The sequence below is a fragment of the Ambystoma mexicanum genome, chromosome 4p, assembly GCF_040938575.1.
Source record: "Ambystoma mexicanum isolate Mex_15411 chromosome 4p, UKY_AmexF1_1, whole genome shotgun sequence".
Lineage (NCBI taxonomy): Eukaryota > Metazoa > Chordata > Amphibia > Caudata > Ambystomatidae > Ambystoma > Ambystoma mexicanum.
In genome coordinates, this window is record NC_090927.1 from 605,165,230 (window position 1) to 605,189,752 (window position 24,523).

At 45.7% G+C, this 24,523-nt stretch overlaps 1 protein-coding gene across 17 annotated transcripts in view; it reads right to left on the minus strand.

The window, feature by feature from the left end:
* DST (dystonin) overlaps positions 1-24,523 on the minus strand; it is a 2,190,048-nt gene that overhangs the window by 1,245,399 nt on the left and 920,126 nt on the right. The window contains exon 1 of one of the 17 annotated variants that reach the window (XM_069606159.1): positions 19,134-20,034. The exons of the other annotated variants lie outside the window; for them this stretch is intronic. Coding sequence (XP_069462260.1) covers positions 19,134-19,904 — 771 coding nt within the window. The 5' untranslated portion in view covers positions 19,905-20,034. Of the gene's footprint in view, positions 1-19,133; positions 20,035-24,523 lie in introns of those variants that run through there. 17 annotated transcript variants of the gene reach the window in all.

Genomic DNA, 24,523 nt, shown 5'->3' on the forward strand with positions numbered 1-24,523 from the left:
AGTGGCTGGGATGAGAGATGTGGCGGTCAGGGCCCCGAGGATACATAAGGGCCCTGCACATCAGTCATGCTACTGTATGATTAGCAGGGAAGAGAGGAGGAGAAGGAAGAGGTAAAGAGCAAGGGAGTGAGGCTTTTTCAGAACTTAAGGAGGTCCTGCTCAAGTCGCAGAGGGAGAGGGAGGCTATTCCACAGGAGGGAGCCCGCTGAGGAAAGTGATCGACCACCAGCTCTCGGTTTAGCAAACCGCTTTACACGCAGGGAGTTACTGCCAGAGGCGTGCAATGGTCTAGAAGGGGAGTATTTGGTCAGGAAACATTGAAGATAGAGTGGTCCCCAGTACTAGATAGCCTTGTGGATGATACAGAGGGATTTGAATGTAATTCATGCTGCGACCAGGAGCCAGTGAAGGCTTTGTAGGGCAGGAGGGATGCGGTCCCTGGGCTTCAGGCCAAGTCTCGATTCCCTATTCTGGGTTAGCTGGAGGGGTTGCAGGGTCGACGAAACAAGATTAAGGAAGAGGCTATTGTAATAGTGCAGCCTGGAGAGGACAGCGCACAGGTAACATTAAGTCTCTGGGGGAAGGTGAGGAAGGGTAGAGTTCCTTTGAGAAGGAAGAGCTGAAAGTGGGACTTCTTGGCGATGTCCTGAATATGAGGGATGAATAATGTCCTGAATATGAGGGATGAATGAAAGGGAGGAGTCGAAGAGGACTCCAAGGTTCCTGGCTTCAGAGGAGGGGGCAGGAGGGAGGCCCATGGAGGAAGGCCAGAGTGAAGGAAAGAAGTAGGGTGCAGGGGATCCAATAGGGAGAATCTCTGTTTTGCTGGCATTGAGGCAGAGGTCATTAGCAATGCACCAGGCCTGGATGGCAGAGACGCAGTCAGGGATGAAGCAAGGTGCAAGGGCGTTAGTAGGAAGCTTGAAGAAGAGTTGTGTATCATCAGCGTAAGACTGGAAGTTAGGGGAGGAGGAGAAAATTAGGCGTGAAAGCAAAGAGATCTATATGTTAAAGAGCATGGGCGAAAGAATGGAGCCTTGGGGGACGCAACAGGTGGAGGAGGAGGTATGGTATGAGGAAGAGCCCAGAGTGATATTGGAGGAACGGTCAGTTAGGAAGGAGGTAAGCCAGTCCAGTGCCCGCTCCGAGATACCAAGGGTATCATGGAGCCTTTTTATGAGGATGGAATGGTTCACTGTGTCACATGCAGAAGAGAGATCAAGGAGGATGAGGACAGAAGGGGAGTTGGAGTCCAGGGATGCAAGCAGTTTGTCACAGGTGTTCAGAAGAGCAGACTCTGGATGCTCGGAATCCAGACTGGTGGCCGTGTAGACCTTCAACCAGTTTGATATGAGAGTTGAGTTGGAGGAGGGCCAACTTTTCAAGTAGTTTCCCCAGGAAGGGGGTGATGGAAATGGGGTGGTAATTGGCTGGGTAGGAGGGGTCTGCAGAGGGTTTTATAAGGAGGGGGCGCACAAGGGAGTGCTTGATGGAGGAAGGAAAAGAACCAGTAGCAAAGGAGTGGTTGAAGAGATCAGCAAGAGCATGGGTGAGAGAGGAGATATTGTCCTTGATGGTTCTGGAAGAGCATGGGGCAACCTGTTTGAAAGAGACCTTCATGGAGTTGACAACTCGGGTTACTTCTTCAGGTGAGACAGGAGAAAAAGAGGAGGAAGGAGGAGGGTGAGTGGTAGGAGATGGTGCGCGGTTGGGTTGGAAGAGTGCATGGCAAGGCTGTTGTATGTCCTGGGTTTTTAAATGCGGCGAGAGGCGAGTGCATTGCAAAGGTCCTGGGAAGGAGTAGGGTCAGCAGATACTGCGGATGGGTTGGCCAGTTCCCTGCAGATTTTGAAGAGTTCAGCCGTGTTGTTCTATACATGGGACACTTGTGCCTGAATGTGGGCTCTTTTTTTGGCATGGATGGAGAGTCTGTAGTGTGTCTGGATCAGGTGACAGGCCAGTTTGTTAGAGGGTGAGCCTGAAGTGTGCCACTTCCGTTCAGCAGCCCTGAACGTAGGTTTTTGGTCTGCAAGTTTGGAGTCAGACCAGGTGTTATGCTTGGAGGCAGGTTTCAGGCGGATCCTCATGACTGGGGCAAGGATGTCAAGGGTGTTGGTAATGGACAGATAGAGATTGCTGGAGGCAGCGTCAGTGGTGGAATCTGGGTTGGGTGGGCAAGGGGGAATGATGGTGGAAGACAAGGCAGCGGCTGACACTCATTTTATCGGACAGATGTACATGAACGAGGTTGGCAGATCTTTATGAGGAGTTGCTACATGAGAGGTGAGGAGAGAGTGGTCAGACCAGGAGAGGGGAGTGACCAGGGGAGGAGAGAGTGTGATATTGGAGTGAATAATGGCATCTAGTGTGTGTCCATCAGAATGGGCAGGGCCAGAGGGAAGAATGCAGAGGGATAGGTAGGAGCAGAGGTCAGTGAAAAGGGTGGTTGCTGCGCAGGGGGAGTCTGGTGGAAGTTGAAGACACCTAGAAGTAGTAGGTTGGAGGTGGTATAGAGTAGGGAGTAACAGAAATCCACCCACTCAGAGAGAAACAGAGAAGAAGTGCCTGGGGGCCGGTAGATGATAGAAATGGTCAAGGTGGTGGAAGGAGAGATGAACAATTTGCATACTAGGCTCTCAAAAGACGAATAGGGCTGAGTGGGTAGGATGGAAGAAGAAATCCACTCTGGGAAGATTAAGGCAACCCCTCCCCCAGCATGGAGGGGTTGAGGTTTAGAGGTGATCTTAAAGCTGTCTGGTAGGAGTGAGTTAAGGACTTAACTGAGCTGGCATTGAACCAAGTTTCAGTGAGTGCAAGTATGTCCAGGTCAGTGTCTTCAAGAAGCAGGCAGATTGAAGCCTCTTGAACTACCATGATGAACTGTCCCGACAAGAACTGTAGTGATGCAATACGACCACAAATCTGACAATTCTTTCTACAGGTGAAAAGTTCTCAATCCCCAATGTGGTGGTCAAGATGCCTTTGGTGAATTAAATCCTCTAAAATGCTATGAAGGAGGGCATGGGGGAGGTCGGTGAAAGCCAAAGACTTGGAAGGGCATCCAGAAACACAGTTAGGCTGTCTCGTGTGGGGTACATTTACCAGCCCCAACAGGAATCCCCTGCATCACAAAACTGCATTTTCAGCAATTACAAACAAAAGGGCTGTGCTGTGTATGCTAAGCACACATGGGGCGAGATTGAACATAGTCACACCAAGAATGGCTGCATTCTGTTTTCTTCATGTGAACCCAAAGTAAATGTCTTAAAGGCAGAATGGCTCAGCGCTGCTGTTCTTGTAATTTAAAAAAAACCTCAAAGCTGCACAAGAAAATGTCCTTTATTTAAAACGACCTTGCACTGGTACTACTTTCATTTTTAAACATCACACAGTTTGGTTCTAGTAAAACACAGCCATGTCATCTATTTTATGGTGAAAACCATCAAAGAAGGCTATCCCTACCACAACGGCATTGTTTTATCAAATAATCTGTGAAGACCAGGGAATTTCATTTCAGTCAGCACGGCTAGTATTAACTTTGGAAACAAACTAACCCATGCAAAGTACTTCAAAAGAAAGCTCTCTCTCTCTCTTGCTATGTGTCAGTTACCAAGAAACCATTTTTCAAGCATATGCGTGTGTACAGAAACTGACCAGAGCTATAAAAAGTCTTCAGAAAGCAAATGGAAAGAAAACCACATCTTGTGAAATCAACATGTAGAAAATGAACATGTGTAAATCCGTTTTTGCAAAAGCAAGAAAACTGCTCTTTTGAAAGCTAAATGTAAAATCATCCCAATACTAGCACAGAAACAGTATTATATGTGTGGGGTTGGGGTGGTTTAAATGTATATTATACTATTCCCAAAAAGACTTGGTTTCTGGGAAAGAAAGAGAAAAAGAAAAAAAAATGTTTGAAAACAGCAGAACCAGTTTGGCAAGGCAGACACTTCAAAGGTACCAACCCCCACGTGAAAGGAAGCCCCTCCACAAAATATGAAAGGGCAAAAGTGTGGAAATTTGCGACGTCGTCAGACTGGCTGGCATTTCTACAGCAAGGGACAATGGACCAATGGGAAATAGCCCTGTCACAAAGAAGTGTGAATTCCTTTGACACCTCTCCCCAGCTTCAACTGCCTAGGATCAAAGGGCACTATGGTAACCTTGTTGTTCAGACTGACAGAGGGGGCAGGTTGGCTGTGGAGATTTGAAGGACTGCCCATACAGTGACAAATGCCATCCATAAACTTGAAAGAACTTTTTACATTAAGAAATTTATTTCAATAATCTGAATAAGCAGTAATGTAATATTATGACAGTTTTTAATGTAATCTTTGCACAAACAAAATGTGTGTCTCCCTGGCATGTGGTGGACGTGAATGGCAGTAAAAAGGCATTGTTGGGTATAGCGTAAATGGCACCGATATTAAATTTGGAGAAAATATGCCAGGCACTTTTATGCATATATGGAAACATTTGTAGAATTTTAGATAAAATGTTTCCCATGACAAACTGCCAAATGGTGCCCAAAGGGACTTGGCGTTACCCATATACCTTGTGAAATATGGGATATGCCGATATGATTTGTATAATGGTGACTATTGTAAATACAAAGTTGTGTTCCATAACTCCTTTTAGTGAGACAAAGGAGTCATAAAATGCATACCCCTAAAGGGATGTCTCTTCCTTCAATCCAGTCAGCTCAGAAGAAGGTGGCGACCGGAATAGCCTGACCTATCCTAGTCATGAGGTAGGTCCAGATTATTTCTGCCCACATTGTACATTCTCTGTTGTCATTCTGCCTATATAAGAGCTAGGCAGTGAGGCATAAGGATATTCAACATTCAAAATTCACTCTGCAAGATTCCAATACTCCAGAAACAGGTCCAGAGGTAGCTGACCCAGATCCAGCCAGGACCACCTATCTAGAATCTCCTACCCAGAATCTTCTATCCAGAACCTACTCAGAACCTCCTATCCAACACCACTTATCCAGAACCACCTATCTCCCAATAATTCAGGGAGAAAGCAGGAAAGGCTATTGGTCCCTTTGGGAGAACCCAGCAACCAGACCCTTTACCCAGCTGATGCATCCCGCTGTCCACAGTGACCAGACCCTTGTTGCCCAGCTGTTCCCTAAAGGAGAGCCCAGCCGCTGCCCAGTGACTAGATCCTTGCCTCACTGTCCAGAGACCCAGTTAGCTGTCCAAATTACCCAACTCAAGTGCATTCTGTAAGTATCACCCTCCCAAGTACCCAAGAACTGCATACCCCGCTCTTTTACCTTGCATTCTCTCCAAATCCTATATAAATGGCATAGGAACACTAGTAACTTCCCAAATTGTCAGCATCCTCTGTTTATCCGGTCCTTAGAAGAATCTGTGTAGTGTATATATCTGTTAGCATAACTCTTTTCTAATCATTATAATCCTGTGTGTAAGTCCTTAGTACCATTTTTGAAATAAATTAATTCCCCTATAGGGAGGAACGCGGCGCAACTTGGTTAAAATTGCAAATGAACCTACTTGCGTGCAGTGTCTTTCTTTAATAATTTAGCCGTTAAAAGATAGTCTTAGTAGAACCTGCCATTGTACCATCAAAACCGATTTTGCCATTATAAAATCCAATGTTCATGTCCTATAAAGAAACCCATACTGTCATCCCATAAGGAGTTATCCTTTCACTTCATTATCCCATCTGTTATGTGCCTTTGTACCCCCACCAGAAAAACAGATTTCCGATTTTGACTGTTTAGCCTATTTTCTTAGCTGTTTGCTTTTTTTAAAGTTCGTGTAGAAAGAGAAATTGCAATTTTGCTGCATTGCTTTCATTACCAAAGTCGATTTTCTCACCTGTATTCATGTTGCTTTAGTACCTTGACCAGTAGCTTGCCTCTTTAGTACAGCCACACAAATTCCTATCCTATCCATCCTACCGCAAATGTAAACTGACCTTTAAGTATCCAGTGAGCTCCAAGTGTACCATTTGGCTCCTTTTTCTAGCTTTTCATTTCCGTTTTTGGCCTCCCATTCTGGGATGCTAGGTCGAATTTCAAATCCGATGTTTCCCTCTTATTTCTGACTGCTTGCTACTCCGTACCACCCACACAAAATTTAATCAGCAGGTGTTTGGGGGAGTGTTGCAGGGGGTGGGCATAACGTTTGTGCCATCTATAAGTATGACACAAAATGATCTTGCTTCCATCTCCATTTAAAACTTATCTGATGTCAGAAAGTAAAATTATTTATATTATAACATTTTGCTGTATATTATCACCACACTGGTGATTGCTGCCCTACATTTGATTTGTTTGATTTCGCATTTGAATTTTAAATATAAATAAATATTTATTCATTACACACCGGCCTGGTTCATGGTCTGTTGCGACATGGGGTGTTTGTCAAGGGGGGGTGTGAGACGGGTTGGGTGCCTTCTCAAAGCAGAATCCAAAATCAATCAAATTAGAAGCGTTTTTATTGTGCGCCACATCCCTTGCCAGTGGAAAGAGTCCTTGTCTGGAGTGTGCCGTAAATCAGTAAATCAGTTACACAAGCATTGCCCAGTCAAGATGTTATGGTTACACATTGTTTTAAGTAGGACATGCATCCGTTGTTGGTGGCAAAATATTTAAATCATGCGAGGCCACCTTGCCAGGAACTGGGTGAACACTCCTGTCCAGGTTTTCGTGTCACTTTGTACTAACAGTAGTATTCTAAATTCACAAATCTGAAATACTTTGCCTTCCCAATCAGGCTCACTACTGTTCCTGGGCAAAGCCCTGTATCTTGATACACCACCGAAATAACTGGGCACGCCTTTAGATCTCGAACTTCGATAATGAAGTGAAACAGTTTAAAGCCTCGGTGAGGAGATGGCCAGCCTCAAAAATATTAAGAGTAGGAAACTCTGCTACTGTCTGGCAACCCCTTTTGCACTGTCATCTATACCTCCAAGAGACGTTTCTGGGATCCTTCTGGCCCATACATACATTTATGGACGTTCAGACAAGGCATCCTCTTTCCATGATCGAGAGCACCAATCTCTCCACGAGGGCACCAATCTCTCCAGGTTGTTGAGTGCCCATTGGTGAGAAAATGAACGTTCCTACCCATAAAGCACCCACATGTGGTATGAGAGGCATCTGAAGCCTGATTCAGTGTTCATGTGCTCGGATGTTCTCGTTTGTGACAGATAATGGCGAGGAAGGGATCAGAGAGCACATGGACAGTCATTTCTGGGTAACTCTAAAAGCACTGTAGGGCGGATGTTCTTTGAAAAGCTTTTGATCCTGGGATAAAGACCGATAGGATGCTCAGTAACGTTTCTCTCAGCACACCAGTTGCACAATGAGGACAATGTTGATTCACGCACACATGTGTTTGCTACCAAATATATCATCAAGATAGGTTAATTCTACCCATGACCGCAACACAAAGATGGGAAGTCACCCCACCTGACAGAACATTCTACCCTAGATCTCCCAGATTTTGGCATAATTTTCAAAAAACGGGTCTGGAATAAAAGTGCTAAATCATAGATTGATGTAATGCTTTTTGGGAGATCTGGGTCTGCAGTTATTGGAATTTGGCTATTTTCTATGTTGTATTAATCTGATGCCACTGCTATTGCTGGCTACGGCAAAAAGGTTCAGTGGACTAGGCGTCTTATTGGTAAGGCACAGCACTGGTTGTGCTAAACTGGTGTAGCAGGTTGGAGGTCAAATCACGGGAATATGATTCTTCAATTGTGTTGAACAATTAAAAGAAATCAGTCATTTAATGTATAGTTTAATGGCTTCCCCACTGTAATATACGATGGTTTAATATCAGTGCAGGCAGTGTGAGGCTAAACACCTTGCACTGACCTTTTTCTGTGATTTATATAATAGCATTGTGCTATTAGACCCCATTTCATTCACATTATGATCTTGTGAAGTAAAATATGTTCTTGTGTCATTTTCTTATGTCTGAGTTCTCAGAGAGTGCTGCAGATTTAAGTGACGCTCAGGGAGACACAAAGAATGAACCAAGATGACAGTCTTGTAGCACCACTAGACCATTGGCCCTTTGATTGCTCTGCATGCCCTCAACTCAGGAGAGTCTCACTCCACTGGAACCCTCTGAACCGAAAATGAGATCCATTCACTGCAATCCGCAAACATGCTTTTAACAGGATAATGAATATGTAAAGAGCAACCCAGAAGATGCTGGTGTGATATTTTATTCAATGTGGTGCTAGTGTCTTTAGCATATGATGGGGCCTTTATGGATGCCTTATCGAAATGTGGCTAGGAAATTACTTTTTACTTTACATTTCGATTCCCAGTATGAAAATAAATCCTTGTCAGAAAAGCTGGTATCACAAGTGCCACAAAATGTCACCCTTAGCAGTAGGTTCAACAGATATAACCATGAAAGAAAAGACATGGCCTCTTGATGTGCACTGTCCAAGGCACACTCGTGGTGTGGTGGGGAGATTTGCACTGTGAATGAATGGAATACCTTGGTTCCAAACTCTCTTGGACTGGTCCATTTAAACTTTGCGAAAATTGCATTCACGCACATGCCCAGAAGGGAGTGAGTGAAAAGATTTCTTAAGCACAACATTGTAAACTATCATCTCAAGGCGCTTCTTGAGCCTACAGGTTTTGGTATGTCCATGAAGGGCATATTGTTGTCTTTTGAACATAAGTTAGTAAGAAGCTGGTCAATCCCTAGTGAATGCAGACATTAGTGACAGAGCAGGAAACATGTCACTGATTGGACGAAGGAGGTTCGGTGGGCGATCTCCTTAATCTACTGATGCAACTTGAATTCCTGAACTTGGAAATGGTGATTACCTGAAGAGCAAACTCCATCTGGATTCTACATGTGTCTGGCTACAGCTTGGAGATTAGCACTCAAACTTACTAATGGAGATTCACTGGCTTCTTGACGCTAAGAGCAGAGGAGAGGATATACAAAGTCACCCTTCTGTCCAGTCGCAGCGGCGACTCCTACTAGCCAGTGCCTTAGAGCCAGTAAATCTCTGAGGTCTGCGCAGGCAGGAGATGTCCTCGAGCACGCTCTTTGAAGGAAGGCCAGGTGGGGAGCTCATGTGCCCCCAAGAGCGGGTGAACCCAGCTGGGCAGATATAAATGTGGACGGGTGACCTCGTTGTTAGCTGACAAAGCAACAGTGCCCGGCAGTGTTTTCAGGTGCTGCAGCGCCCAGAAGCCCCAGTAGCAGTCTCCTTGCAGCACCGCATGACATGCATGATGTGTTGCACCATGCCGCAGAGGTGGTTTATTGTGAGAAGGGGCTGAATGCCTTGAAAGAGCTCCTGGGATTCTGGAAAGTGAGTGGCTTTACCTGTCCCTTTCTAGTTTCTAGAGTGCCATCTCTTAACCATATGCAGGTGTTTATGCTTTCAAGTTCAAAACTGTTAAATAAGCAGTAATTGTGTGCACCTTTTCTGCCACTAGTGTGCCCGCAATACTCCCTGCACTGAGATGCGGCCACGCCTTGATGCATGCTGGCCATCATCTTGTAATTGCATTTAGTAAATGTGGGCAGTGGTGCTTCAGCATTACTCAACCACTTATAAAAATCAGGAAAATTACGTTTTTTTGGTGCAAGGTTGCTCCCACAAAGCAACTGACTGAAAGCCTCAGTATTCTTTCAGAGGGCAATGTATTTTCTGGAATCTAGCGCTTTTGATACCATTAGAGTGTTACTATGCCAGAGGTTATGATCGTCTTGCCAGAACTCCCTATTGGAGACGGGGTCCTGTATGGGATGCCTCGTGGGTACAGTTGCAAAGAAAGGGTGCTAGTGTTTTCCATGGTCTATCTGCACTGTAAGCTGCTATTGTTGCTTCTGTTAGGAATCACTGTGAAAAGTCTGATGCACGGCGGGGAAGGTCATGGGATCCTCCATGCACTGCCCCTTGCCCAGCATCATGTAGTTGGGTAGCGGCACTCAGCAGCGGAGGCCACTGCACTCTCTACCCTGCAAGTCAGGCACCCAGATCACGCGAACTGCCCATCACATATTCCCGTGGACAGCATGTGCCATGAGAAGTAAGGAATAGTAAATATTCATTATTGTTCCTTTTTTATATCTACATGTGGAGAAAAATGAATGCTCGAGATGTGTAGAGATAAGAGTTGGCAAGCCAGAGACAAATATAGATCTTGGCTTTTGTTTGGCTGCACATCTTTGCGTTGTGGTTAGCAGTCATTTTAGGGGTAGCAATTTGGTATTATTCATTTATGGGAACAGGCAGTGGGAATGCACGTAGGCCAAATGCATTGCCAACAAGTCAACCATTGTTAACCACATTCAACAGATACAATAAACAAATATAGGGTATCACCAACAATAGTTGGTCATCCTTGAACAATGCCAACGATGGTTGATCATTGCCACCAATATCTGACCATCACCAATTATGGCCTTTCATCGACAACAATTGCCTACCGCCCCCAGACATCAGCAGCCATAGCTGACCATCGCTGATTATCGCTAAACCAAGCAATCATGATTGATCATTGCCAAGCACATTTGACCATAACCACCCATAACCGACCACTGTTGCTCATCACCACACAGGCCCCTGGTGCCCTTTACCTGTTACTTGGAAATAGGCCTGCTTGATGAAAGCAGTTCTCTTTAGCAAAGCCAAACCTTAGGATTTGTGAATACTTTTATTTTGTTTATGCTGCAAAGCGAAAACTTCATGGCATATATCGTAAGGTGCAGGAAGGAAGGAACACATTTTATTCAGTGTTAGCCATTAACACTAGAAAAACAATAGAAAGTATAAAAACAGTCTGCAATTTAAAAAAGGCAATTCCACTATTAAAAAGCAGCAGGACATGTGAGGCATCTGGTATAAAATGTATGAATAAACACAGTGGGCCTCATTATGACCCTGGCGGCCGCGGTATGAACGGTGCCGGTAAGGTACCGGCACCATTCATACCGAGCCACCACATTACGAGTTTGCTGGCGGGAGGCAGTATGCGCGTCTGGTCTGGCCAGCCAGACGTGTATACCGGCACCCGAGAGCAGACCAGGATGCTAACAACGGACCCGGGTCCGTTGTTAGCATCCTCTCCATTCCCATTGAGCCCGTTAGGGGCTCAATGGGAATGGGCATGTACCGGGTCCGGGTCCCGCAAATGGGAATTACCGGGCCTGCAAAAGTCAGAATGGCTCGGTAATTCCCTTTTTTCAGGACCCGGACACGAGTTTGGAGGTAGCCATGCTGGTAATGATGGCATGGCTACCTCCAAACTCGTAATGAGGCCCATTGTGTTCCACGTGTCTCTGATACCATTATTTATCAACTGCTTTTCTTAGCAGGTGTGTTCTAAGATCATTCGGCAGAGGGCAGATCAACAACAAATGTATAAGATTCTCCTCATACCGTAGCCCACAAGAGCACTCCGTGACCACAGAGCCAATTCATTCTTGCAGCCAAAGGTAACATATTTAGACACATCATTAATATGATCCTTCTGTGCACCAGTGATCTCATCGTGCTATTTGGACTCTTCCCTGCAATGTTTTTGCAGGCTGTTCCAAAGAATGACATTGATGGTAGAGTGCACATCCGCTTCACTATACTTGCATGTTCAAGCTCAGCTGCCTTAGCTTTGAGAACACCATTCAGCTCTGCCGGGTTACACATTTGGTCAAATACAATGCCCCATAAGGTGCAAGAGTTGAATGTTAAAGTCTATGGTGGAACTCTGCATTAATTCCCCTAGATAACATTTTAGAATGCACATTTTCTCACTCGCAAAACATTTTCCATCACCCTCAGTTTCCATTTATCAAAATAGAAAATGCTGTGAAGGATGCAAGAAAAAGAAAGTGTGTCAGCTGTGTCTACTATGATGATGTATCTAAAGGATGATCGTGCCAGGCCTGGCGTGCTGTCTGCAATGCAAACACTTTTTTAAAAAAAAATCAGTCCATGGCAAGGGAATAGCTGTTCTACCAATAACAGCTATTTTTCTAATGGAGTTGTTTTTTAGATTCCTACAGTTGTTCCGCAGGGTTCAGGCGGACGACAGCATTTCTGCTTCTCTGTCAGTGAGCTGACTCAACACACCTGCCACTTTTTGGCACTCTGCCAAGAGGCTGTGACTTTTGGACTCTTTTTGTTACGTATTATACAGTCACCACTAACATTCCTTCCCAGCATATTATCTGTGACCTCTGCACAGACTTTAAAAAAGACATCACGGGTGTAGAGCTGCCAATGTCCCAGAAAACAATCCTGCTCGGGGTGCCCATAGAAGGAGTATACGTAATGTCGGGGGCAAGTGCCACCTTCATCACTCATCTTTTGTCGGCGGCAAGAATGACCCTCGCACAGAACTGGAAAAACGAAGCTGAACTGCTATCTGCCTGGTGGTGGGTCCAGATCTGGGGAGTGATGGCTATGGAGAAGATATGTGCCCTCAGCACAGGGAAATTCCTAAAGTTCCTAACAATTTGGAACCCCTTCTACAAACTGGTAAAGGACAGAGAAGCCCAATACTTTAAACCACGCCTACTCAAAAATATGCATGTTATTTGAGACCCGCTACGGAAGCGGTAACCTGGCTCAGCCACCAGCAAAGGAACTCATGCTGATCGAACTTTGGATCCAAAAAGTTGGAGTAATAGGGGGGAAGATGGGTGGAACCGGGGGGTGAGTTGATGGGTATACGTGCAAATACTCTGAGGCAAGAGAACAAGCACCAAACTGGTCATTGTGAACATAAGCCGGGTATAGTCAAATGGGACTAGTTCACTGAAAGTTTTATAAGCATTGAATATGTATGACTCTGATCTATAAATAAAGATGTTTAAAAACAAAAACTACAAATGGCAACTATAAACAACCTTACCTAAAAATCATAAATGCTAAATCAACTTTCTTCGAATTGCAGCATAAAGACAGGATGGATGTTTGGTGAGGGTCAGGGCACGGGTAATAGAAGCAAGATCATGTTTTTAGTTTGAGTGATCACCTGGGATTTGTATCATTCGATGATGAACCAACGTGGAGCTTTAACTGAGTGCCAACAGCTTCATGTCATCAAGAGCAGCTTTACCCATTTCTGGTTTTTAAGCCAACAGCGTTTTTGAATGCTCTGTTTTGTAGGCGGAACGGGTTACCCTTGAGGCACACACGACATGTGCCTAGGCCCCACAAGGGCACTGTGATGAGAAGGCTCATGGGGGGGTGAGGGGGAAGGCCCAATTAGAAGTACCAGAATACCAAGTCGTGTTGTCTACTAAGATTTGACTGGATACATGGGATCCTAATGACAAGGATACAGATCCTAATCTGTAAACCAATTGGATTGAGTGAAGGGGCGACTTAAGTGTGGTGCTGCGTGGCCTAGGTTGGGGATTCGCTAACCCACCAACATTTTGTGGTTCATGGTCCTGCAAACCTTTAGCACTTTCAAGATATTCATCCAGAAATGGTTGACGTCACCCAGGCGTAGAAAATGAGAGCCCTGTAAGGGAAGGCCCGCTACTTCCATTCCCGACAGGGCCGTATAGCATGCCACACCGCCTTACTCAACTAACATAGGATCGATCGTGTGCATTAGCAACCCTGGCACAGTATTAAAATGTGTATGATTGTATCTCTTCTCAGAATGTTTAAAGCAGGTGCCATGTCTATTGTCCTAGGATGTATGATTGGCAACTGCTCCAGTGTGAAAATAGCACACTGCGCCAGATGTGGCACACATTTTCTTTTGCGCATTTACTGTTTGCAAAAGGTGCATTTTCTGGATAGCACATAATGATTGCTGCATACAAATACCCTTGTCTACTGTGCCAAACGGTTTATAGTCATAATGTCGAAAACAAAAATGTTGAAAAAAAAAGTCGAATTTTTTTTTCAATACTTTTTTTTCAAATGGGGGGGTTCCCCCCAGCCCCCCTTTTTAATATTTTACCCTTTTTTTTTTACTTACTAAACCCAAAAAATACATATAAATAAAAAAATAATAGATTCGACTTTTTTTTTTCAACATTTTTTTTGACATTTTTGTCATTGGCCTTTTTTTTCAACATTTTGACTGAACAACGTGCCAAACATGGCCTCTGCCATATTGTAATGCCGAATAATTTTTCTGAATATTGTGCAGTGAAATGCACCATTATTTAGAAAAAAATCTATTGGGTTGATAACTCCACACAAACCCTCCTGGGCCTATTAGACTCTCACTTGTTCAGGCTGGTGAGGGACAAGCATGTTTTGGAAGGCCAATATATGGCATCTGGTTAGCCGATAGAGCGCAAATACTTTGGTTAGGGTATGTCAGCGCCATATTATAATAAACCTTCAGCCTCAGGGAGCCTTTGGAGTCAGTCTGTTGCTTCCCAATAGCCAGTGCAGGGACTTCAAAACTGGGGCGAAGTTGGGTTTGTAAAATGAAATGTGTTCCCATTAACTTGTCACATTATATCTATGCTTACTCGTGAACCTTAACTTTCCTACTTCTGCCACCTGACCTGCATGACTAAGCTAAACGGCTTCCGTTCAAAGTCCTTTTCCATTAGGGCACCGCAGAGCTGTGGCCCAGCCAGAACCAGTTACATATATTTTATAGCTCAGATTGATCTTTGCATTATGATGCTTACAATTTTTACTTTTGGTATCTGCAAGAATCATTTCTCCTGCAACACATACGACATGCTTGCCGAGACTCTAGCCCCTCCATACCTTTCCTCAACCCTCTTGCTCTGTGATGGGCCCAGCAGGTTTCTGTGTGCTCTGCGCTACTTCAGCGTCTGTGCTATGTCCTTTTATTTGTAAGGCTTGTCCACTCTTGTGTCCTCTGGCTGCCAGCTCTAGTGTCACCTGGTCTCCTGGATGTTGCCTTCCTCAATGAATTGCACTTGGCTCCCTTAGAAGACGGAAATGGAAGTGGAAAACTCGATACACCATCTACCAGCTCCTATTCACCTCTTTGAGCGTATCAATCACTATGGTTTTTCTTTGGCTGATGTGATGAATCCAGAGAATTTGTCGCCTATCCACAAGTGGGATGCCACCCCTCTTGGGGCTAGGGAGGTAAGCCCACTAAGCTTAACCCCCCTCTAGAGTAGAGCGCAAGCAGGATCCCACCGGGGTGACCCCCCCCCTCGCCCCATCGAGCCTAATTAGGGATATGTGTTTTCCTCCCTTGTCTCAGGAACCTAACAGTTTTGTTGGTTATATGGGAGTTAACTTGTATAATGACTTATAAACTTCCTGTTGTGACAAATCTGAAATAGACGTCCCTTCTCTCCAGAGGGGAGCCACCCCCTTTTAAGCTACGGAGGCGAGTCCACTCAGCAAAACCCTCCTTAGGGGTCTGGGCAAGTGGGACCTCAATGGGAGCAAATCCCCTCTTGGAGACAAGGACTCCCATTCCTGTAAGGAACTCCCGGTCCAGAGTACATTGTCTGCCTACATGGGAATTGTGAAGACTGTTGTTACTTCCCTTTTGGACTCTGCCAATAGTGACAATTCTCCAATCTCTTTGGCTCCATTTAATGCTGAATCTCACCTGAACTCCACAGTCAAAGGGCGGTGACACATCCCTTTTGTTTGTGATGCTGTACATAATAGAATGAAGAACTTGGAATTGAGGAAGGAGAATCTTACACAGAGATGAGGTCCTGGATGGGCAGAGACACGCTAGAAGCGGAGCCAGCAGTAGCGTGGCGAGCGAGCGAATTGCTAGACTGATGCCGGAAGGCTGGCATCTCGACCGGCCAAGAATCCAAGGTTGAGATCGAGACAGTAAAGCATCCATGTCACCAAGTGGCGCAACCACACATAAGCCTTGGTGGGCCAGGGGCCGGTTGAAACCAAACTACAGCGGAGAGACCAGATCTCTGCATAAGTGCATTAGCTGTCGAGCCGAGCAGCTGAAGGGAAGCGAACAATCCCAAAGAGGTAACACTATTTAGTGGTGCGATGAGCTGTGATATCAGAAGCTCAGAAAGCTACATGGGTAATTGGAGCCAAGGAACCCCGTATGGGCAGATGCCCTACCAAAATTATGATAAAGCATTATTAGACAGAGGGCTGCAGGCTTTGGAAAGCTCTGAAAAACAGAGAAATTCATAGTCGAGGCTTGGAGAGCCACAAGGGTTATGCTAGACAGAAAAACGTGAACGGGCAGACACCTCACCAAAACCCTGCTGGAGTATGCCTATCAGAAGGCCAGATGACTTTGGACAGTCCTGGAAATACAAAATATAAATAACAGAACTGGGAGAAGAGTGAACCTGGGGGGTTCAAGAGCTTAAAAAGCACACTATCAATCACCAAGTAAGAAATGGTGGAATTGTATTAAAAAGCATCATGTTTCCTGGGAAAAGGGAACCAGGTGCAGACTTAAAATTTGACACACAGAAACTGCAGAGACGCTGAGGGCTGTTTTGTGAGAAATTGATGACATTTTAAAAATAAGCCAAGGTCAGAGGCTATTGCTCCAGACTCTATTTTGTTATATTTTCCTAAGTGGTAGGGTAAGTTAGCTAATAGGATTTGGCCTACAATATATTTCTTTTGAACTTTGATGAGCACCCTTACTTTTAGTTTTGTTAGGCATGGAACTTCCCTCATAGCCGTAGAGCTAGATAGGCGTGTTTCTTATTATTTAAATAAACAGCCTTGAACATGGCATTACTTAGTCACGCGCCTTCTGGTTTTCCACATTATACAAAGGGAGGGTATGATTTCGGAGCCTTTTCAGGCATTGTTCTCAATTCGGAACAGAGAATGATCGATAAGCCCACCCCCTTGTTGCGTGGAAGATGAAGACCCAATCAGTTTTGGACCGGAGGAGAAGAGAACCCTGCAGAGTTGCAGAGGAGGAGAAACGTCCTCCTGGGGACCCAAGGGCATGGCAAAGGTAAGCAAGCTCACGCCCGGCATAGCAGATCGACCCATGGCAAAGACCGTGGAATGCTCAACAATTCTGCTGGCGGCAGGATTGGAGAAGCCCGGCCCACATGACTCTCCACCAGTGAAGAACGCCGGAGCAGCAAACGAGCAGTGCATCGTGGACCCTACGCCGACGTCACACAATTATACAACAGGAAGGGAGCGCCAGCTCCATTGTGTGCGGAACACCGAGAGGAAGCCTAAAGGTAGAACCATATCTACGTACATGAATGGCTACCCGGATGAGCATTGACCGAAGACAGAAGTTACGTAGTCGCTCCAGGGTGCGAGGAAGAGGGCGGAAAGGCAAATCCAGACCCAAGGCAGGATGAGAGGAACCAGACCCAAGCACCATGGACAGAAACCAGACCCCAAGGTTGGATGAGAGAACCAGAACCACCCAAAGCAGGGTGAGAGATATCAAACGCCAAGAAGGGGTGAGACACCAGAACTCAAGACTAGGTAAAAGAAGCCAGGCCCCAAGGCGGGTGAGAGCAAGAACAGCAGGTCAATGACATTAGTCCTGCTTTCGCAAATTGGTTCTCCCCAGTAGCAGTGTGTGAGACATCTTAAAAACACTGGCTTATCTTCATGTTGAGGAAAGAAGGGTCCAGCACTGAGGGCTTCAGCGGCTCCATTCAACATTTCCCTGCCACAGATGACACTTTTTTGCCAACTCCCACCCTCGGCTCACTCGTAGCACCCATGTGTGCTATTGAAGTCACTGGATGCCTCAGTAGCAGGAGTTTCTATGAATCAGTGCTGGGCGCCTGGCTTCCTTTCACTAGTTTGCTGCCTCCTTTCTCTCATTCTACCCACTAGGCCATTTCCTTCAGTGCCGATCAGTCACATTTTCCTTTATTTGCTCCAAAGTTCTCCTTTGTTTCCTGCAATGTTTTACATTCATATTGTATTTTATGACATGGTGTTCAACATAATCCTCGACTCAAAGTCCATGCAAACTCAGTATTGTCACTAGGTTGACTCACATCATGCGCAGCTTTGGGTGTTGGATGCAAACGGGACAGGTTAGTACATATGTGCACATTGAATCGTCACTTGCAGCAGCAACTACTGATGGGGGCCGGCCCCCTTTAGTCTGTGTTCACAAGCGTAAAATCTGAGAAATCAAACACAACAGCTTCTGACGGTGAAAACAGGCAGACTGTGCTGTCTGTAACGTCAGCTTCAATGTCACTTAATTCATACTAAGGAACAACATTACAGCGTCAGGTCACTCCTCGCGAAAATCCAGAAACATGACAAGAAAATAAACATGTCTATTTCACTTGGATCAACTGGTAGGTCATCATCCGGAAACCCTCTCCAGTATAAATATTTTACCAACACTCGTAAAAGGGAACGCAAAGTATTGAGGCTGTACGCACAATAAGGGGGTGTGCCCCCTCTCTCCCCTAAAAAACTGTTGTGAAGTAACAGTATGGGTAGACAATATGGATTATTAGGCCACTTAGTGTTTCATGCTGAAAGTCTGGCACTAGACAGGGGACACCGTTCTGCTCTTAGCAAGATAGGCCACTGTCACTATAAACGTGACCTATGGAGCACACAGCATGCGGCTAACCTATACAGTAAGTTTGCCTTGTGATGCTGCCTGTCGATGGAATTGCCCAGTATTTCAACTAGCTGCAAGAGCACCTCCATCCATGGAAAAGCTCCCCAGTCCGCATCTGGGAGTACACCTAGAGAGGCCTAAGCAGGAGATTCTTGGATTGTCTGTGATTAGCAGCAATTAACACTGCTAATTATAGTGAAGGTGTAAAGCCGATCCAAAAGTATTCAGTAAAGTCAAGGTTGACATTCCACGCATTGCCTAAAATAGACTTTATCTAAAACCAAAGCAGACGATTTCCGTTTAGACTGCCAAACAGTTTTTAGAAGAAAAAAAAACATCATTTCTCTGCAAAGCTTCATAATTTATGTGGCGGGTTGTCTGGCATTGGCTGGAAGGAGTACAAAGCTGCACCTCCTTGCCATTCTCTTCTCCAGACATCACAAAGCACAGCAAAAAAGGGCCTGTCCTGCAAAGCACCATCACAGGAAAAAGAAACACAAGTAGTGGCCAGGTTAGTCACATTGTGAATTGTTTACACATTATCCGGTATTACATGAGTGCTGCAACTATAAACGGAGGATTATTTGTGTAAACAAGGAAATAAATGCAATTCTACCTCACTCTGGCTGTTTTCCGCAAACCTCGGCAGATGTTGCAAACCAGAAGGTGGTGATCTCCGTTCTTCGAGCGCATTACCACTTACTGCCTCGGGTGCCAAATCAAGCAGGTTTGAACAGGTGTCCCGGGGCCATGCACTGTCTAGGCTGTGACATTCGGTCAGAGCTATCTCATTGCCATAAGTGGGACCCTTTCCATCCAAGGGACAGTCGGAGGGCAGGCTGTCTGTCCGTCCGTCAAAGGCATCATTTTTAGTTCTGTTGCGCGTGCCATCACTTGTGGTAATGGGAGTCACCCAGTTCTGCGGTGCAGCCCAGTGGAAGATGTAATTCACTGAATGGCTTCTGCCATGTTCTCTTATATTTGGTTCCACTTTGCCATGCTCAACAAGGTCCTGGTAACTCGGGTTGATTTGCTTTTTCAGGAGACTCGCACTCCCGGATCTGATCCCCTGAACACCTTCACTGATATCATGGGCAGAGATGCTAGCACTCGCCGAAACAACCAGATTCTCCACCGAAATACTTGGAGAGCGGGAGAGGTCTCTTGGCATTGTCCCAAAGAAAGTCTCTGTCCAAACTATGGATTCACGCTGAACCCCATCACCGCAGCTTGGCTTGGCCAGCTCTCCATCCCCAGCCTTCTTCCTCCTCTTTTTCCTGAAATATTTTCTGTTGGGCGCGTGCTTGGTCGGACTCAGGGGAGCCTTGGCAGGGTCTCGGTGACTTTCCTCCTTCTGCTCCCTGACACAGCTGCAGACGTTCCCCATTTGACTCGCATGGGGCTTCTACACTCGGGGCTTGTGGGGGAGTCCTGTGGGCATGATGAGGTCTTGCTGGGCTCCCAGCCAGCCTCTTCAGCGCACAGCCATGCTGTGCCTGGGGAATGCGCACGCACTAAATGTCATGGCGCCCTGCGTCTGATTAGACTGGCGTATTTCTGCCCACCAATCCTCCAAAGCAAACACGCTCTATGACTGCCTCCGTGCTAAAGTCTAGGGCACGCCAGATGAGCTGTCACGGCTATGACACAGCACTGCGAGTGACAGAAAAGTCGCCTTTATTTTTTTAACTTCCTGCTTCATTTGGCAGGTCCAAGGAGATAGGAATGGAAAATATGTAGCAACCTTTGAAACTATCAGCTGGCAACGCATATCCAAGGGGGAAAGCAAAGATCACAACAATGCGAGCACAGTCCCAGTGCCCGGCAGACACTGCAGCGTTTACTGCTCCCCAAGTAGATTTGGTTAAATTAGCGGCCAACACAGAATGTATCCACTCGCCCTTTAGCAGGCCCTTTCTGTACTCAGTGGCCTTCTATGAAACACACTTTTAAACTATAAATACCAGTTTCTTGTTTGTGTCCTTCGTGAGAATAAAGATTGACGCACGCAAAGGCCATAGAAAACGTGCTCAGCAATTCCGTAGCGCGGGAGATCCTTATATGTTAATTCGGGGGGAAACGAATGACATGTTTTGTATTATTACCTCCCGTGGCCGGTGCCTCAGCCAATCGTACTCAAAATGCAAGCTGTATCTACGAAACCTGTGTTCCCTGCACTCCGGTTCTCCAACTGCTCCCCTCTCTTTCCACTAAAAACATAGTGTCCTAACCTGCGGCCCCCCGTGCGCCCCCACACACACATACACAACTGCTCGCCACTCCTCTTCCTGCAGCCATGGAAAGCTTAAGACGTCTTCTCTTTTGTATAAGCTCCTATACCGATTTCCATGACAGCCATATTGTTTTGTAAATATATTTCTTGTTGGTGGACTGGTTTGTTTTCCCCTTCACCAGTTCACCAAAATAGAACCCCAAAGCAACCCAAGTGCTAATGGCAATGAAGGCTGGCAACAAAGCAGTTAACAGCTGGTACAGCCCGCCACAAAGGCGTTTACACACCTAAATAAGCGTCCACACAAGCATTTATCAGCTAAATAGACAACGGTTATTTGCACTATAAACCTCTGCAAAACGTACAAAGGCGAGAGAAGTTGCCGTGATGTTTCCTCACATTAATAAAATGCTATAGAATACCGTTCACATGTGGTGGACTTCTGCTAGAAGTCTACAATTATACATACTGGCACTGATGCCAGCAGTATAGTGTTGCCTCGTTGGACATTAGAACATTAATTGGAATGTTTGTTTCTTGTCATTTAATCAAAGTGCAAGTAATGCAGTCAATGATTAGCTTTACTTGAGCACAGCCAGGCTTCAACAAAGGAGGTTCGTGCAGAAAATGTCAACACATTATGGAACCTGCATGGTTTTACTAAATTGTGGAGGGGCAACAATTAAGCGTGCTTGGTTGGTGTTAGGGAGAATTCTCTCTTTAGGCTGAATTTCCTAACCTAGTGAGTCCCCCAGCAGCTTTGCTGGACTTCCTGCCAAGAGTGAGACTCTTTTCCTCCCACTCTTGGACATGATTAATGGTATTCCTTTGACTGGTGATGTGTTTTATGGGCTATGGAGTCCTTTACTCCATAGGGTCTCATGTATTTTTCCTATGTGTGTTACACAGCACCCTCCGTGCAGTAACACAGGGGTGTCATAGTGACACCCCACCATAGACTCCATACCCTGGGACTGACTGTCTCCCAGGGAATGTAAAGTCACCATTGGCTTTGCTAGTCCCAAATTATTAACAGAAACCAGTACAAACCATCATATTGTGGACGTACCTGTCGGGGCAATTCGATTGCCCTGGGGTCTGTTAGTCGACGGGGCACGTCTCCGTCCCCTGATCGAGTTTTGGCTGGTGGCAGTGGAAACTACTTTTTATATTCGACCGCAAATATTTTCCTATGGGATTTTCCCATTTTTGGAGGCTACCAACTTTAATTATTTAATTCTCATAGACTCGAACATACCGCTGGTTTATTTAATTAATATTAATTCACCGGTTGTTATTTTTTGCCAAGACTCGATTCTAAAATGGCGTTTGTGTTCTCTTCTGTGACTCCAACCCAAGTCGAGCCCTTTGTTCCACTTTTTTGGCGGGCTTCTCCACAGAAGCCTCCAAAAGTGGTGCCACTCTGTCTGTATGCGACAGGGGGTGTGGGAGGGGGTTTAGGCACCCTGGACTGAGTTACCGAGTTACCTTGGTAACTCAGGTCGCACTCTTGTGTGATTGGCTGAAGTGGTGAGCCGGCCGGCTCACCACTTAGCATGTTTGAGTGACAGCTAGGCTGAGTGAATGGGGGTTTTCTGCATAAAAGCAGGGCTTTGGGGACTGGAACTTCAGAGGTCGCCACAGGACCTGAGAATCCGACGAGGGAGAAGCTGAGCTGACCTACCACGACGACACCACCGGTGGAGCCCTGCAGAACCGACTCACCACTTCCCGACGACAGAGAAGTTCTCCCGGTTGGAGAGGCTTCTTCCCCTGACTGGTGGGCACAACAATTTTCCTTTCTTTCTTCACACCCCAGCCCGGTTTATGGTCGAACTGCCCGTGCCAAGCACCCCGGCGGCCGGATAGCCACTCGCCACTGAACCGCGAATCACCGGACCGCTCCTTCTACCAGAGAAACTCCGCGGCTGGTTTCTTCCCTGGCAGTGCAACAGACTCCTGTCTTCCTCCACGACGAGATCCTCTCTTCCCCCGTACGAAGCACCGACTTGCACCCGCTGCCAGGAACAACTGCCCCTGCTGGAGCGTTCTCACCACTTTAAGGTACCGTGTCCGCCAGGCCTCCCTTTCTAAAGATTGCTACAAGGTAATAATAACTCCTTAACCTTCTGGACTGGGCTGGCCGCCTTGAACTCTAACTGGTCCCTTTCTGTGGTCCAACTCCTTTTTGAACCTTTACAAGACCTTTGTGCACTGCAACCGTGTGACCTTGGACACATTTCGTTTGGATCCTCTGAAAGTGGATCCGGCCTCTTGAACTCTAACTTTACTGTTTTACTTTGCCTTCCTCCCTTGTTGTGTTCTTGAAAAAGTGTTGGGATCTGTTTCAATTTGTTCTCTGCTTTTCTCTCCCTTTTTAAAACTAACTATTAGAGTGCCATCTACGTTAAACGCTCACCGCTGTCTGAAAATAAGTGGGGCTTTACTTAAGACTTGTCTAATATTCTTTTAAGGGAGTGTATATCTTTTAGTGACCATGTTTTTGAATTGCTTATTATTAGTGCCTGTGTGTTTTTCTAGATGTGGTTTAAAATAAATAATTATATCTCTTTTACAACAAGCCCTCGTCAGTGTTTACTTGTTCTATTGTGTGCTCTTGACCTATTGTGAATACTCTGTATATTGCCTAACTCTTCTTGAGGGAAGTCTGACTGCTCAGCCACAGCTACCAAGTGAATCTGTGTGGTACAGACTGCTACCAAGTGGGTTTACTGCCAAACACATGTAGTCCTAAATCTTTTGCAGTGGTCCCAGAGGGAACTGCACAGGTTTCTGCCTAACAGTTGGCACCAAATTGGAGGTGCCAGCAAAACAGGGTTGGATATGTTTGATAAGGTACACAGCATTAATTCTCCTGTTTTCACATGGCTTGTGTCTTCTTTGCATGTATCAGTTCATGGTGATTCCTGTTAATTAAGTCATTGTCCTTTGGAGTTTATCAATGAGCCCACGTATTGGCCGTTTTCTTTTTCCCTCCATTAGACCAGGCCAATGGCTAGTAGAATAGTGGAGTGTGGGCACATAACTGGCCTCAACGACCATGTTGGAGGGACATAAACAATGACGAAGAAACATGACCGAGCTAGATAGCCTTTGAAGTGTCCCTAAAGACGCTGGCGGAGCAATACAGAGAGAACCTGACTCAACTAACTTAGTCAACCCTCAACAGGACAAAATGATAGATGAATGAAATAGATATAGGTGAGGGCAGATTCAGACAAAAATGCAGGTTGTGCATATTGCGAACAATAGAACAGAGCAAGAAGTTTACTTGAACACCTGATCAAGAAATAACTCGCCAGAAACATTCAGACAGAAGAATGGTAGTCTCGGAAAGGAACCAGTTGACATTTGTGAGGCATTTCCGTCCTTTTCCGCATGTTTATCAGTACAAAAAGGGAACAATGCCCTTCATGACTGCTGCTGCCAAGCAACTTTCCCAAACTCTCACACGAATCATCGATGGGTATGACATGCACTATTTCTGAGGAGGAAGTAGCAGCCACTATATTTTCTCTGTGTGACGGGAAGGCACTACTGAATTTTATTAAGGCACGCAGGAGATGATCACACCCTATTTAACTTGAGTCCGGGGGTGCAGTGAGAATCAGAGACTCTGGGATGAGGAGCAAAGAGATAAACTGGTTTTATTGAGTGGCTCAATCTTCGGCTTTATACTGATTTATTTCCATATCTATTCGTACTCTTATCTTCTGTCTTTGATTTTCATTTCTAATGGGAATCTGAATGAT